The 13,904-nt window shown below is 49.3% G+C and overlaps 2 protein-coding genes across 4 annotated transcripts; one reads left to right on the plus strand and one right to left on the minus strand.

Annotated features, from left to right (window-relative positions):
- Positions 1-649: 649 nt before the first annotated feature.
- On the minus strand, positions 650-2,455 carry LOC123018621 (general transcription factor II-I repeat domain-containing protein 2A-like). The gene is made up of 2 exons (XM_044420891.1): positions 765-2,455; positions 650-682 (listed from the first exon to the last, which is right to left on the minus strand). The coding sequence occupies exon 1, from the start codon at positions 2,453-2,455 to the stop codon at positions 815-817; it is 1,641 nt and encodes a 546-aa protein (XP_044276826.1). The 3' UTR covers positions 650-682; positions 765-814.
- Positions 2,456-3,137: 682 nt separating this feature from the next.
- IRF9 (interferon regulatory factor 9) lies at positions 3,138-12,438 on the plus strand. 3 transcript variants are annotated; one of them, XM_044420951.1, is made up of 9 exons: positions 3,138-3,194; positions 6,212-6,398; positions 6,802-6,988; positions 7,488-7,605; positions 8,338-8,441; positions 9,087-9,158; positions 9,617-9,982; positions 10,273-10,405; positions 10,554-11,870. In XM_044420951.1, exons 2-9 carry the CDS (start codon positions 6,213-6,215, stop codon positions 10,759-10,761), a joined length of 1,374 nt encoding a protein of 457 aa, XP_044276886.1. In that variant the 5' UTR covers positions 3,138-3,194; position 6,212; the 3' UTR covers positions 10,762-11,870. The 3 variants fall into 3 exon arrangements, with proteins under 3 accessions (XP_044276886.1, XP_044276889.1, XP_044276888.1); XM_044420954.1 differs by lacking the exons at positions 3,138-3,194; positions 10,554-11,870 and adding an exon at positions 11,883-12,438 and having other exon boundaries at positions 10,273-10,388; XM_044420953.1 differs by lacking the exon at positions 3,138-3,194 and having other exon boundaries at positions 7,488-7,606; positions 8,342-8,441; positions 10,554-11,869.
- Positions 12,439-13,904: the final 1,466 nt, after the last annotated feature.

Genomic DNA, 13,904 nt, shown 5'->3' on the forward strand with positions numbered 1-13,904 from the left:
TAGCAAGAGGGACCCCATGTGACTCAAAAACTCACATTTCCGGGAACATGCCTGTTCAAATGGATGGGGTTGTTCCTCCCAGTCACTTGCTTTCTTGCCTACCTCTTCACTGAGCCTGAAAGTTTTGTTGCCCCTATAGGTAGCTCAGCTTTCACCCACCTACCTGGGTGGACTACAACTCCCACCATCCCCAGGCAACAGAAAAGAGCTGGGGGGACCAGAGTAGTAACACAGGAATCCTATATTCTAGGGCAGGGGTCAGCAACCTTAAACACTCAAAGAGCCATTTGGACCCATTTCCCACAGAAAAGAAATCACTGGGAGCAGCAAAACCCTTTTGACATGTAAAATGAAGATAACACTGCATATATTGTTTTTTCCCTTTATGCTATGTATAAAAAAACTATAGTGTGTTGCATTTATGAAATCAATGAACTGCTACAGAAAAATCAAATTTTTATTACTGCATGCAACAAAAACATTTTGAACTCCAAAAAAAAGACGCCGGGTTGAAGGTTACTTTCAAATAAAATACTCGATGTCTATTTGAGTCCTCCTCGTATTTATGAAATAAAAAGCCGAACATAAAATTATCCACCTGCATCAAACCAAAAATGCCATCTGCTTCTGTGTGCTGTCCTCCTTTTATCGCGTGTACTGGAGGGTGCAGTCAGCTGTCAACCCGAATAAAAAAAGGACTATTTCACTGAACAATGTAAAATATATATTTGCAAAATAACAGCCAATTAAAATATTTATTTTACCCAGTTAATGTGATTTTTCCTTCTGAACCTCAGCGCACAGCGTCCGCACATCAGGGCTGTAAGACGTCACCTCCACCTTGTAAGCTGTCGTCTGTCAGGCGTGAGCGATGTTTGTTTTTAATATAGTTCATGTTGGAGAAGACCTGCTCACATACGTATGTAGATCCGAAGATCGACAGGACTCCAAATGCATACTTTTTCATGTTCATGTAAGTGTTGGGGATGGCATTCCATGTTTCGAACACGAGTTGGTCCCGTTTGGGAAGGTTTTCAATATCACTCCATTTGTGATTCTGAGCGAGAATGGCCTTCTGACGGGCGACATCTTCAAGATTAGCCGTCAAGCGTTTGAACTCGGACACCCATATATCTTTGCCGGCTATGTCGGCCAGCTCCATCTCAAGATCGGGCTGACTCACACCTGCAAATGCAGTCATATTCAACAGGGATGGATCGATGGTCAGGGGAGTGACGGGGAAGGATAATGTGTTTTTTTCCTCCCTGAACTCAGAGAATCGTTTCCCAAACGATGTTTGCATTGCGGTGATGGCAGACTGCAAATACGCCGAATTTATCGTATTGTGAGCTTGTCTGAACTCTCGCAAAGAGGGGAAGTGAGACAGTGTGCCTCTCTGCAAATCTCTGGCAAGCACTGTCAGCTTGCGCTCGAATGCCAGCACCTCCTCCAGCATGTGCAGGGCTGTCCCTCCTCTCCCCTGAAGAGTTGTGTTGAGCGTGTTCAGGTGCACTGTCATATCTACCATGAAGTGTAGCTTTTCCAGCCACTCTGGCCGTTCCAGCTCAGGAAAGGTGAGCCCTTTGCCGCCCAGGTAAGTTTTCACCTCTTCCAGACACGCGGCAAAGCGCTTCAGCACCTCCCCTCTGGACAGCCACTGGACTTGGTTGTGCAACAGGAGATCAGAATACGTGCTGTCCACCTCGTCCAGTAGCGAACGGAACTGACGGCGATTTAAACCGGTTGCCATTATTTTTTTGACAATCTGAATGACAACATTCATGACTTCTGTGCACTCCGGAGGAAATGTTTGAGCGCACAAAGCCTCTTGGTGCAGGATGCAGTGAAACGTCAGCAGCTTTCTCCCCACTGACTTCTGCAGTAACGCCACGAAGCCTGTCTGTGCTTCCGTCATACTCGGTGCCCCGTCAGTAGCCACTGACACCAGGTGGGTGGTGTTTATTTCTCTGGTTCTTAGATAATCCAAGACAGCCTCGCAGATGTCCTCCCCCCGTGTCCGGCCTTCGAGTGGTATCAACTCGAGCATTTCTTCCTGCGGCCCTGCAGAGTTCACATATCGGCAGAACAGCGCTATGTGTTCGATACCACCTTTGACTTTGGACTCGTCACAGGCGATTGAGTACGCCACAGCTGAATCGATGTCTTGAATTTGCTGTCTGCTGATGTTTTCTGCCATTTTTACGGTTCTGTCTTCGACGGTCTTCGCAGAGAGAGGCATATCTCTGATTTTCTGCACAATTTCACTCTTGTTTTTGAAGTCCGAGAATAGATGTTCTGAAATCTTAATGAAGGATTCTTTTATATAATCTCCATCTGTGAACGGCTTCCCCTGCCTGACTATCTCCTGAGCGGCCACGAAACTAGCATAAGTAGTTGAATTTGCAGACTTAATCCACTTCTTGAGGTGACTGTTGCTGAGATCAACCTTCCGCATCAGGTCCAAAATGGCTTTTTTCCTCTCATCTCCATCCGGATATTTTTCAGCAAAGGCTGTGTGCTTTTTCTGGAAATGCCTTGCAACATTCGACTTTTTGTTGTTTGCCAATTTCTCACCACAGATCAAGCACACTGGCAAACCAGCCTCGTCAGCTGTGAAAGCAAAGGAATCTGCCCACGCGCCATTAAACGCTCTGTTTCCTTCTGGAACTTTTCTTTTCTTGCATTTATCCATGGCTGGCCTACCGGGGTCGACAAGCGCAATAAATCAGGTGCAGGCGGATGTCGCTCATAGGCGGCTGTGACGCGCATGTTGCGCGACGGAGCCCAGCAGAGGCATGAGAGGGCCAGGTGCGGGCGGGGATTGCCGACCCCCGGCCTGGGGCTGCGAGGGCCTCCTCATCTGCCTGCTCCGCGTGCAGAGGCCCCGTCCACGGAATCCCCGCGGCAGCCCAGCGAGGTCGCCTCGGTGCGGGATCGGGCGGCCCGAGCGGGGACTCGAACCCGCGGCCGCCGCGCTCCGCCCGCGCTCTGCCGCCCCCTGCTGGAGGGCCGGGCGAGCGAGCGCGGCCGCCTGATTTCTGGGAAAGGGAGCGGAGCCCGGGGAAATGGGCGGAACCCGGGGAAATGGGCGGGGCGAGCGGGCGGCGCTGCGGGCGGGGCGGCGCTGCCGGCAGTCTTCCTCGCGAGGAAGCTCCGTGGCGGCGGCGGCGGGCGGCGGGGCGCCGTGCCTTCAGGTAGGGGGTCCCCGGGGGCCGCCGCCGTGCCCGGGGCGGGTGTGGGGGGCTCGGGGCAGGGAGAGTTGTTGCTCCGAAAGACTTTGCGCCGCGCGCAGCAGAAATGCGCGAATGCTTCTCGAGCCGCGGCTGCCTTCTCCCCGTTTGCTTTCTCAGCCGCTCTCCCACACTTGAGCGCTCTTTAGCTTGACGCCTGCACCTCCCATCTTCCCCAGCCAGCTGGGCCAGTGCGAATGATGGGAGCTCCGCTGGCCTGATGACTGCACCTCCCATCTTCCCCAGCCAGCTGGGCCAGTGCGAATGATGGGAGCTCCGCTGCAACTCGTCCGAGCGGCCCCCAAGTTAGGCCTGGCTGATCCTTCCTTCTTCCTTTCCTTAGGATTCGCCCAACTCTTCTCTGTTTTTCTTTTGCCGCTTTGTTCTTCTGGCGGCGCTTTCCTGTTTCCCCCGAGCGCCGGGGCGTGCAAAAGCTATTCTAAAAATGTTAGCCGTTTCCCATGCTGTCTCGCTGCTCAGAAGGAAGCCCTTCGAGTTAAATGGGGCAAAAGTTCCAGCCCTACGCACGTTGATCCGAAAAACCCCTTGCATTGCTCAGTGTCTCTCTGGGGACTTTTTTCTGCCCCAAAATGCATCGGATCCCACCCGTAATCTGGGGGATCGGGATATGTATCGGCTTGTAGCCTTGCAGGCAGCAGGCCGAATCTCTGCAAAGGATCGGGCGGCTTGTGGCGTTCATGCTTAGAGCGATTGCCCTCTGTTTGAAATGTGTCAAGGGATAGGGAAACATGGGCTGGATGCGAAGTAAACAGTAGACAGAGCGAGGTAAACACTCCGGATGGACGTCCAAAGGTCGTGGCCCGCCGCGCCCCTCCCCTCCCCTCCCTCGACAGCTGGCAAAGTTTTGCAAAGCCCAGACTCCGCTTTTGGGGGCGATATTCACCCCGGATGGAAAACGTGCTTGCTGTAAACATCTTCTACTGTCGTTAACCTTTTCCCTCAGGAGCCGGTTGTGTCTGAGCTTCATGGAAGTGCTTTGTTTGAGTCAAAGGCTTTGTATTTGAAGTGGCGACATCCAATTGAGAGCTGCCCGAATTGGAAAAAAGTTCGTTTCTCTCCACACTTACTGTCCTTAAACCCCTTCTAAATCTGCAGTTGATAAGAGCTGGCTTTAGTTTTGCTCATCTCGCGGAGATGAGGAATCGCTCTTCAGCATCTGTGCTGTTACTCTTCTGTGGTGACCACAGGAGGCAGCAGTGCCTGAGAAGTGCTGTTAAAAATGCCAAATAAAGAAGGCAAGACTTCAGTCGCTTTGACCTCTGTATTTAATCAACTGTACCCATAATTATTCCTTATAAATCCGCACATTCTGTCCACATGTTCCCTGCGGAATCAATCAGTATGGCTAACAACAGCTTAGGTGGATTTGGATGGTTGTTGCCAGCCATTTTTCTATCCTAGGATACTGTTACAAAAGTTTAAGATGCTGTTGCAATTATTACATTGTATTTCCATTTGTCTTGAGATGTAAACAGTTTTAAAGTGAAAATGGAAGTTAGAGAAGTGGTTGTGTAATATGTAATTTAAGAGCCCTTAGAGGGCTGTTCAGCAGCCTGTAGGTTTGAAAATAAATAGATAATGGGGTGTTGTATTGGGACTCTAGATTTGAGTTCTAATTGCCCATTTGGCCATGAAATTCATGGCACTTCACAGACACAAATAACCACACTTAAGGGTTGAATATGAGTTGAGTGTGTGTTGTCATTGCAATCTGGGTTATTGTATCATCCAAACCCAGCCAGATAATAAAGTGTTAACCTCAAATAATCCACAGTTCACAGTCCAACAAATGGTGGCTTCTCTTCATGGGTTGTTTATGGTTAACAAACCATGTTTTGGTTCCTTGGCTGGATCCCAACAACAGGAAAAGCAGTGTGTCAGCAGCCACCCACAGTTCAGCAACAGCACACACTTGACCTTTGAGTGTGGGAATTGTGTTATATGAACCTCAGCCTAAGCTACCTCGAGCGGCCCAGAATCCCTTGCAAAGGAGAAAAGGTAGGATAAAATGTGGGAAAGCCCTCTTAAAAGCATGCCAAAAATGTTTGTTTTTGCAATTGAGGCACCTTAAGCTATTGTTGTTAGTCACGAAGTCGTGTCCGACCCACCACGACCCCATGGACAACATTCCTCCAGCTCTTCCTGTCCTCCACCATCCCCCGGGGTCCACTCAAGCTCACACCCACTGCTTCAGTGACCCCATCCAGCCACCTCATCCTCTGCCGTCCCCTTCTCCTATTGCCATCTATTGTTCCCAGCATCAGGCTCTTCTCCAGGGAGTCCTTCCTTCTCATTAGGTGGCCAAAGTATTTGAGTTTCATCTTCAGGATCTGGCCTTCTAAAGAGCAGTCAGGGTTGATCTCCTCTAGGACTGACTGGTTTGACTGCCTTGTGGTCCAAGGGACTCGCAGGAGTCTCCTCCAGCACCACAGTTCAAAGGCCTCAATCCTTCGGCGCACAGCCTTCCTTATGGGCCAGCTTTCACAGCCATACATTGCAACTTGGGAAAACCATAGCTTTGACTATATGCGCTTTTGTCGGCTGGGTGATATCTCTGCTTTTTAGTTCGCTGTCTAGATTTGCCATAGCTTTCCTCCCAAGGAGCAAGCGTCTTTTAATTTCTTGGCTGCAGCCTCCGTCTGCGGAGATCTTAATGATTACCAAATCTTTGCAGTGTCTCACTTTATCATAGATTGACTTCCAACCATATTTTGCCCAGAGATTGTGATGCTAATGGGGGACTCTCAAATTCAATGATAAAAATTCAATATTTTCCATGCTGCTTATTTTGCCCTTCTTCGCAATGGCTGTGGAAACAAACCTCTTAAATGCAGTCATGCACTGAAAATCGTGCATTAAAATTGGACACTTTGTTCCCATCAAATTGTTTTGGCTCTCCTCGTGAGTAGGCCAGCCGATTTTTCTCTTCTCTGCTGAACGCGCTCTGCTTCTCCTTCAAGGATGGCAACAGCCAAGCGGGGCATGAGGTCCACCCGGAAGCTGCGAGAGTGGACTGTGCAGCAGGTGGAGAGCGGGAATTTTCCTGGACTGGTTTGGGATGACGATGCCAAGACCATGTTCCGCATCCCATGGAAACATGCCGGCAAGCAGGAATTCCATCATGAAGAGGATGCCGGTTTTTTCAAGGTAGTGGATCTGCAGCATTCCTGATGAAACCACAAGAATGGGGCGGTGTTAGGGGCATGTGACCATGGAATTGAAAGAATCTACTACTTTAAAATGTCAGAAGGCCCAAAGCTACCTCGAGGAATTCAGCCGCTCCTGCTTCGTTGGTCTTCCAGATGGTTAAGAGATCTGTGACTTAGGCTGAATTCTCTAAGCCTGGGTTTTGGCCTACAGGTTGGGAAGATAGGACAGATCACTTTCCTGTGGGTGGAATGGGAGAATTCCTGCAAGTGGAAAAGCAGCAGATCAAGCAGTGAGGGGGCCATGCTTTGAAACAGCATTCCCAGCAGGAGGTGATTCCTCTGAGATGTTGGTTCGGTCCTAGCAACATTTGATCAGCTCTGATTCCCCTTTTTTCCCCTAGGCTTGGGCCATATTTAAAGGAAAGTACAAGCCAGGGGAGCGCTTGGATCCTGCTACTTGGAAGACACGTGTCCGCTGTGCTTTGAGCAAGAGCCCCGAGTTTGAGGAGATGAAACATCGCTCACGGCTGGATATTGGAGAGCCATACAAAGTGTATCGGCTGGTGCCGTTCTCCGAGCAGCGTGTAGGTGAGGGGCAGATCTGTTTTCCCCTTTTTTGGCTTTTCTGCACCTGCTTCAGAAAGTCCCTGTCGACTTTGGCTCCTGTAGTGTTGGACTACAATTCCCACCATTGCTAGCCAGCATAGGTCTGGATATCCTGGAGGGTGCCGGAAGCTGCCTAAGCAGGACACTGCTCTGATTTGCAAGTCTGTAGTACCAAACCGTGAGTGGCATCACCAATCCTGCTAAAGGATTGGCTTGATACCAGTTTCACCATTGCAGCTTCCCTCCAAAGACTTCTCGGATTCAGAGTTTGGTGAGGAAGTGAAACATTCCGCAGTTAGCATCTTTTCCTGCCTGCTGCCCTATCAGTAATTTCTGCAGTGCAACCAGAGAGGGAAAAGTGTGCTAATCAGACACAGTCAGAGTCTTCCTGGGAGGGAATTTGGCTTGATATGCGGGAAGGAGACACATGTGCAGAGCTAGCTCAGTCTGATATCCTGTCCGCATCTTGTCCTCTTCCAAGTGAACCAACCTAAACAGCAGAGGAGACCAAAGCTAAAGCTGGAACAGTCCTCGGAGAAAACAGACGCCAACGCCACCAGCTCTTCTCACTCACCTGGCTCCTTGCCAGTCCTGAAAAGGGTGAGCAGCAAGGATGAGACGGCTCAGGACCTTGGGAAGCTTGCTTAACAATGCTGAGGTGTGAGGGTGAACTGCACAACTGCAGCTGGTTGTTTTAAGCACACTCTGCTTTCTTTTCACCGTCTCTTCAGCTGCAAAATCCCGAATTCTGATAAAGTACATTTTTTCTGCCATTTGATCTAGGCTAGGTACTTGTGCAGATTGTGTGGGTGGGAAAGTTATAGGTTCACAGAGAGAATTGGGGAAATGTTTCAATGCCGCCAACTAATTATATAATATTTAGTTGGTAGAAATGTAGGTTAAGTTTTCCTCGCATGCCAGTTGTATTTTATTGCGTTTTGATCAGTCCAGCACCTGGGCCAGAGTAAGCAACTTGGGACTTACTGGGGACTACTGTTCCCATATGCCCCGGGCAGCATGATGAATTATAATGCTAGAGATCTGAACTGATTGCATGAAGGGGATGCTTACAGTTAGTCCTTGGGCAAAGGGTCAGGTTGCTCACCCCATGTTGTGTGTCCGAACTTCAGTGTATTAAGTGAGGACAGAAACTTAACTTGTCACTGTGTTGAATTCTGGGCTGGGAGCTTTTAGCACGATAATTAGAGCTGTGTGCATTTCTTCTTATGAACAGACTGGGCATGAGGAAGACGGGACAGTGATGGACAGTATCAAGCAAAATTTGGGGCAGAGTGTAACCCAGTGTAATCCTCCTCTCTCTTTCCATTCCCGCAGGAAGAGAGCTCTGGATCAGAGACTCTGGCTAGCCATATTCCAAACACGTTCAGCACACTCAACCAGAATGGAGAATCCAGCCCTCAGCCTGGTGAAATAGGTGGGGGAATTCACCCTTCCCTGTAAGCAGGGGCTCTGTTTGCATGAGGTGCTGAGGGAGACTTCTCCAGCCGACACTGTACGGACTGTGATCCCTCACTTCTGGTGGGACTCCGGCTTCAGGGAGGCTATATTTGCATTCCAGGAATGGGGCAGAAGATGCCATTGCAGTCTTTCTCCTTGGGGAACCAACAGGATGTGGGGTTTCTTGCATGTATGGCAGCACCTGTTTCTCCTGTGGGTTCAGTGACCAGGTGGGAAAAGAGGATGCATCGGAGCATGTGCAGGGTGACCTTTCTCCTCTTTCAAATTGCCACCCATTGTGGGTGGCAGGAATTCAGGAATGTGTGATTTTTTTAATGGTGTGTGAAATGCACTCTGCACATGCCTGTAGGCATGCTATTCCTTATTATTACCATGCTTGAATTTCTTATTATTACCGTGCTTGATCCAGACCCCAGTTTGATTCCGTCCCTGAATAAAGCACCAAATAATGTGCCGATTTGCTAACTGCCATCCGTTCTGGTATTAAGGGGATTTCTGGCAGGGTTTGGGGAAATGTATGATTTTAGCAGAAATTATCTTAGCCCTGTGGAGCAGCGCTGTGCTTCACCTAACCTGACTCTTCTCTCCTTTGTTGCATCAGCACCAGATGTGACCAAGAGTCATCTCCAGTCGCAGCTGCCAGAAGCCATCACTGCCACCACTGTGGGGACAGGTGAGGTCACAGAGCAAACGTCCTTCTCAAAAGCTGCCTTCTCCCACTGGGCACCCTCCACATCCACTGGACTTCAGCTCCTGTGCTCCCCGGCCACCACTGATGATGGAGGTTGTCATCCAAGGCATCTAGAGGGTGCCCAGTTGGGGAAACCTGGTCTGTATGAGACGGAGAGAGTGTGGCTGGTTGGCACATGCGTCTGAGACAGACAGTGTGTGGCCACGTGGCGCATGGGTCACTGTGGCTAATGCCGTCTGTGCTGGACCTCCTGCAATCACTTGTTCCACGCAATCATTTTGGTGGCAGGGCTGTTTCCACCCACCACGGCTGCAACCAGCTGCAGCCTTAGTTTGCTCCGGCCGGGGAGAAGTCTGCAGTCTGCCTTCTGCTGCTGTTTTTATACATTCAAGCGAGCCTCCAGTTGCGAGCGACTAACCATTTCGCCCCCATGTTCCCAGGAGATTCCAGTGTCCTGCTCTCGATCTTCTACGGCGGCAAGCTGATGCTGGAAGTCCAGCTCCCAGAAGGCGAGTTCCTCATCACGTCCGTCGTTGCCCCTCCAGGAGCTCCCACAAACAGCATGACACGTGTAGTCCTGCCCCAGCCGGTCTTCATGGAGGGCTCTGAAAAGAAGGAGACCATTGATCGGTTGCTGAAGGATCTCGAAAGAGGCGTGATGGTTGCCAGCAACCAGGAAGGGATCTTTATCCAGTGCCGAGGCAGAGCCAATATCCTGTGGTGGAGAACCGACAAATCCCAATCCCACAGCAAACTGGAGCCTAACACTTACCTGAAGTTGTTCAATGCACGGATGTTCAAGTCAGGTGAGCACTGTTGCTGAGCTGCAGTAGGCGTCCGCGCAGACAACGCACCTGATGAGGCGCCAGGTTGGGGCCGCTGCTGTAGATAGTTTGGATCTGAGATGCAAAGACGCAGTTTGAGGGCCACGTTTTATTTCAGGGCTGTTCTAAGGTAAGGGATGACGTTTCCGTGGTGGCAGCCAAAAGCAAAGAGGACAGCTCAAGGGGATCTGGCTTGTGGGGCCGCTGCGTTCCCCATTTCATCCTTTGAATCAGGCCTCTTAGTTCCGACCTTGCGCATTTTCTGCTTGCAGAGATGGAGCAGTACCAACAGGGCCTTGTTCCTCAGCCAGAGCACCAGGTGACTCTCTGTGTAACAGAGGGAGTGGAGGAATGTGAGGATTTGGACAAGAAGTTCATCACCATCCAGGTAAGACTGGCGTCCTTCATTTTATATTGTTATTTTTATATTGTTATTTTTGTATTTTACTTTATGTTGTGAGCCGCCCCGAGGCTTCGGCGAATGGGGCGGCATAGAAATGTTTTAATAAATAAATAAAGGAAGGAAGGAAGGAAGGAAGGAAGGAAGGAAGGAAGGAAGGAAGGACGGACAAGCGATTTGGTGTGGTCTGGAGAGTCACCCCGAGACTCAAGGGCAGATTCCACAAGTCCGTGATAATGGGGATGTAGGAATGTCGTGGGCAGAAGCTCAAAGGGAAACAAATTATGGACTGGGGAGATTCAGGACAAATGTGTCCAAAGCTGCCCTGGCTCCTTGCCCCACCAGACATGAGTCATGGTGAAATAATTCTAATCAATTAGTTTCTGTTATGTAAAACATGACAAGCAAGCCAGTCTTGTTTCAGGCCACAGGGCAGGTTGTGTCACAAATCATTGCGACAAAAGAGCTGAGCCGTTCTAGCATTTCATAAAGCTGATCTGATGGATTAGAGAGTTGAAATCTGGACCTTCTTGGAGGCTTCCCATTCAGATTCAAGGAGCATCTTTTCCCGCAGATCAGCTGGAATGGGTTAGATATGCAGAAACTCCTCTTCACTTGGTGTGTAGCCCTGAGATCTCTAATTCCTCCTCCTCTTCGCTTTTGCCTCTTGATGTCCCCACCATTTCAGAAGGCCCGTTGAACATTCAGGTGCGATTCCCACTGCTGCAGCCTCACATTTTCAGCCACCTCTGCTCCCACTCGTCCAAATCAGAATCAACTATTCAGTCTGCTTCAGCAGCTGCTGCACAGCCTCTAAGGATAGCTACCCCTCCTTTCCTCCAACCTCCAATCTTTTCCCAAGTTTCGTGCCATTGTGCCCCGTCCGAGCAAGTTGACGTTCCTTTCCAAAAGCTTAGCCCTTTTGCAAGCTAAAATAGTTTGGTCTTTTTTCCCATTTGTCCTCCGGACTGGTTCAATTGCTGGCCTGAGATGGCTTCTCTGAAATTCTCTGAGTCAGGATAGAAGTGCATCGTGGGTGGTGGGCCCAGAGCAAATGAGGGGGGCATGAGCCACAGTGGAGCAGCCAAGTTTGCCGATGGCACCCAGCTGTTTAGGGTGGTTAAAAGCAAGCGGGATTGTGAGAAGCTCCAAAAGGATTTCTCCAAGCTGGGAGAAGGGGCGCCATCACCCTTCCCTAAGTAGATTCTTAGGATGGTATGAAATGCGTGATGGGTAGGTGGAATAGAAGTGCATTATGGGCAGGCGGTGGCTCTGGGTAAGAGGTGTTTTAGGGATAGGTGAGTCAGAATAGAATGGTATTTTGGGTAATACGTTTCAGGAGAAGTGCATTAGGGGGTTTTATGATGGCATGGGGGAAGAATGTGGAAGGCTGAGCTAGGTCAGAAGAAAAGTGAACATCAGGTTGCGGGACGCCCTCACTGGACAGGTGATATCAGTGTCTCTGCTGTTCTCTACCCACAGATGGAACAGATCCTTGCTCATCGGTGGCTCAATCCTCCCCTCATGGTAGACATGGCATCCTGTAACATCCCTTCCACAGCCAGTCTCTCCTCTGCAGACATTTCAGCCTGAGGCCTGGAATCTTGTCCTCCATCTTGACTTCGAACCGTTCCTAGAAGTTGTAGTTCCTTTCGTCCGTACTGTTCAGGGCAAGGTTTCCAACATTGCGAGTCAGTCCAGGTGGATCAGCTTTGTCCGTGAACATTGTGCCTGTTAGCATATGAAACACTAGAGCATAATTAAGAAGGCATTCGCTTCTTGGTAGGATTAATCCTAGTAGCACTGATGAACCTTCCCTCCTCCCTTCTGCTTTTGTTAATTTCCTGATTGAAATAGGGCAGAAAAGCCTTCTCTCTTTCTCCCTCTCTCTCTCTCACACACACACGGCTGTTTGCCAAATCTGTGCACTTTATTTATGTCTGGAAAATACCCAGTTAGAATGTTTTTCTGTGTATATGTGTCTGTCCTTTTTGTGCGCATGTGAAACCTAGTTCAATAATAAAGTTTACAAGGAAAAGAGTCTCAATTCTTTGTGTGAATTTCAAGCAACTTGGGAGTATTCGGTTGTAGAATGGAAACCTTTCAGCCAAAGGGTAGGCTGACCTCCTGTCTCACAAATTGCATCACTTCTGTTCTGTGTGTGTGTGTGTGTGTGTTTCCAAAGGCTGGGTGATAAGAACATAGGAAGATGCCTTATTGTACCAAAATTAGACAGAAATCCTGGATCAGACACTCAGACCAGCCATGTTTCTTGGCAGAGAAGGATCATTCTCCGTCACTTCCTACTTCATCCTTTCAACTGGAGATAAAGCTTGGATTTTCTACATGCAAAGATGTCATTTCTTACTGAGCCCCAGGCCTCTCTCCCCAAAGATGCACTGTAAATAGAAACAAAAATTTTCTGCACATATATCCAAGGAAAAGCTGCATTCTGCAATCTCTGAATTCTGCCAGGTGGAGACAACATTGTCTAATTTATTTATTTGCTTCTGCATCCTGCAAGAAACAGCAGAGGGCAATGAACCGTGCTGATCTCTGCCCTGCCCAGACTCGCCCTGGCTTTGTAAAGGTTGCTCAGTTTTTCCATCTCACTTTTGACCTTGTTCTTTGCAGTCACGAGGGGTAAAGATCCAACAACACACCATGCACTTTTAATAAATAAATAATAACGTTAGAACCTCCAAACTCAGTATTTGCACCTTCCTAGCCTTCAAAGCACCAACGTTCTCTTATTAAGGTCAGTTTCATCCTGCTAGCAAAGATTGGAGGCCTGAAATAAGTGCCAACTCATTAATTCATATGAGAGGGAGATTTGAAAGTGGGATTTGCCAATTCGTTGCCCGGCCTCAGCTGCTAGGACCCTGCTGGATCAGGCCCGAGGGCCCACTTATGCAGCAACGGTGTCCCCACACAGGATGGCCAAAGTGCCTGGCAGCCTACAAGGAAAACATGAATCCCTTAGTGAGGGGATGGGCTGTCAGTTGCCTTTCAGATGTATTAGATGACAACTGCAATACCCACAATCATAGGCCTAGTTGGCTGGAGCTCATGGCATTTGTAGTCCAAAGTATCTGGAGGGCAGGAGGTTGTTTGCTATGGATTTTCCATTATTTGCCTCTGGCAAACGACAGCATCATTCAGTGGCACCCTGCCTCTGACCTTGAGCTTAGTCACTGCCCTCATGAGTAACTGAGCCAGACTCTGTTTAATCCCTCAGAGCTGTGACAGAGAACTCCAAAAATGCATTTCGCTTTACATGAAATAGCACTCGATCTATTTCAGGGATCCCAGAAGGAGCACCTGAGGAGCATCATTCTGCTGGCAAACATGGTGGCTGCTGCGAACATTTTTCTGTGGCAGCTCCCGGTGGGTTCTGTGGGAGGATGAAGCAGCCACGCAGATCCTGGAATTTGGCCACCTCAGGTGAACGCCGATCTTTACTCTTCAGCCCATACCTTTTTAATTGGTGGTCAAAGTTTCTAT

The sequence above is a fragment of the Varanus komodoensis genome, unplaced genomic scaffold (assembly GCF_004798865.1).
Source record: "Varanus komodoensis strain SLA01 unplaced genomic scaffold, ASM479886v1 scaffold112, whole genome shotgun sequence".
NCBI classification, from domain to species: Eukaryota; Metazoa; Chordata; class Lepidosauria; order Squamata; family Varanidae; genus Varanus; species Varanus komodoensis.

What these genes read in the sequence shown, in the direction of transcription:
- LOC123018621 (XM_044420891.1), bottom strand. Translation starts at nt 2,455, where the DNA reads ATGCGGAAGGTTGATCTCAGCAACAGTCACCTCAAGAAGTGGATTAAG.
- IRF9 (XM_044420951.1), top strand. Translation starts at nt 6,213, where the DNA reads ATGGCAACAGCCAAGCGGGGCATGAGGTCCACCCGGAAGCTGCGAGAG. An exon ending in TGCACGGATGTTCAAGTCAG is followed by an intron (nt 9,983 to 10,272) that starts GTGAGCACTGTT and finishes TTCTGCTTGCAG; the next exon opens with AGATGGAGCAGTACCAACAG. An exon ending in CAGGTAAGACTGGCGTCCTT is followed by an intron (nt 10,406 to 10,553) that starts CATTTTATATTG and finishes AGGAAGGAAGGA; the next exon opens with AGGAAGGAAGGACGGACAAG.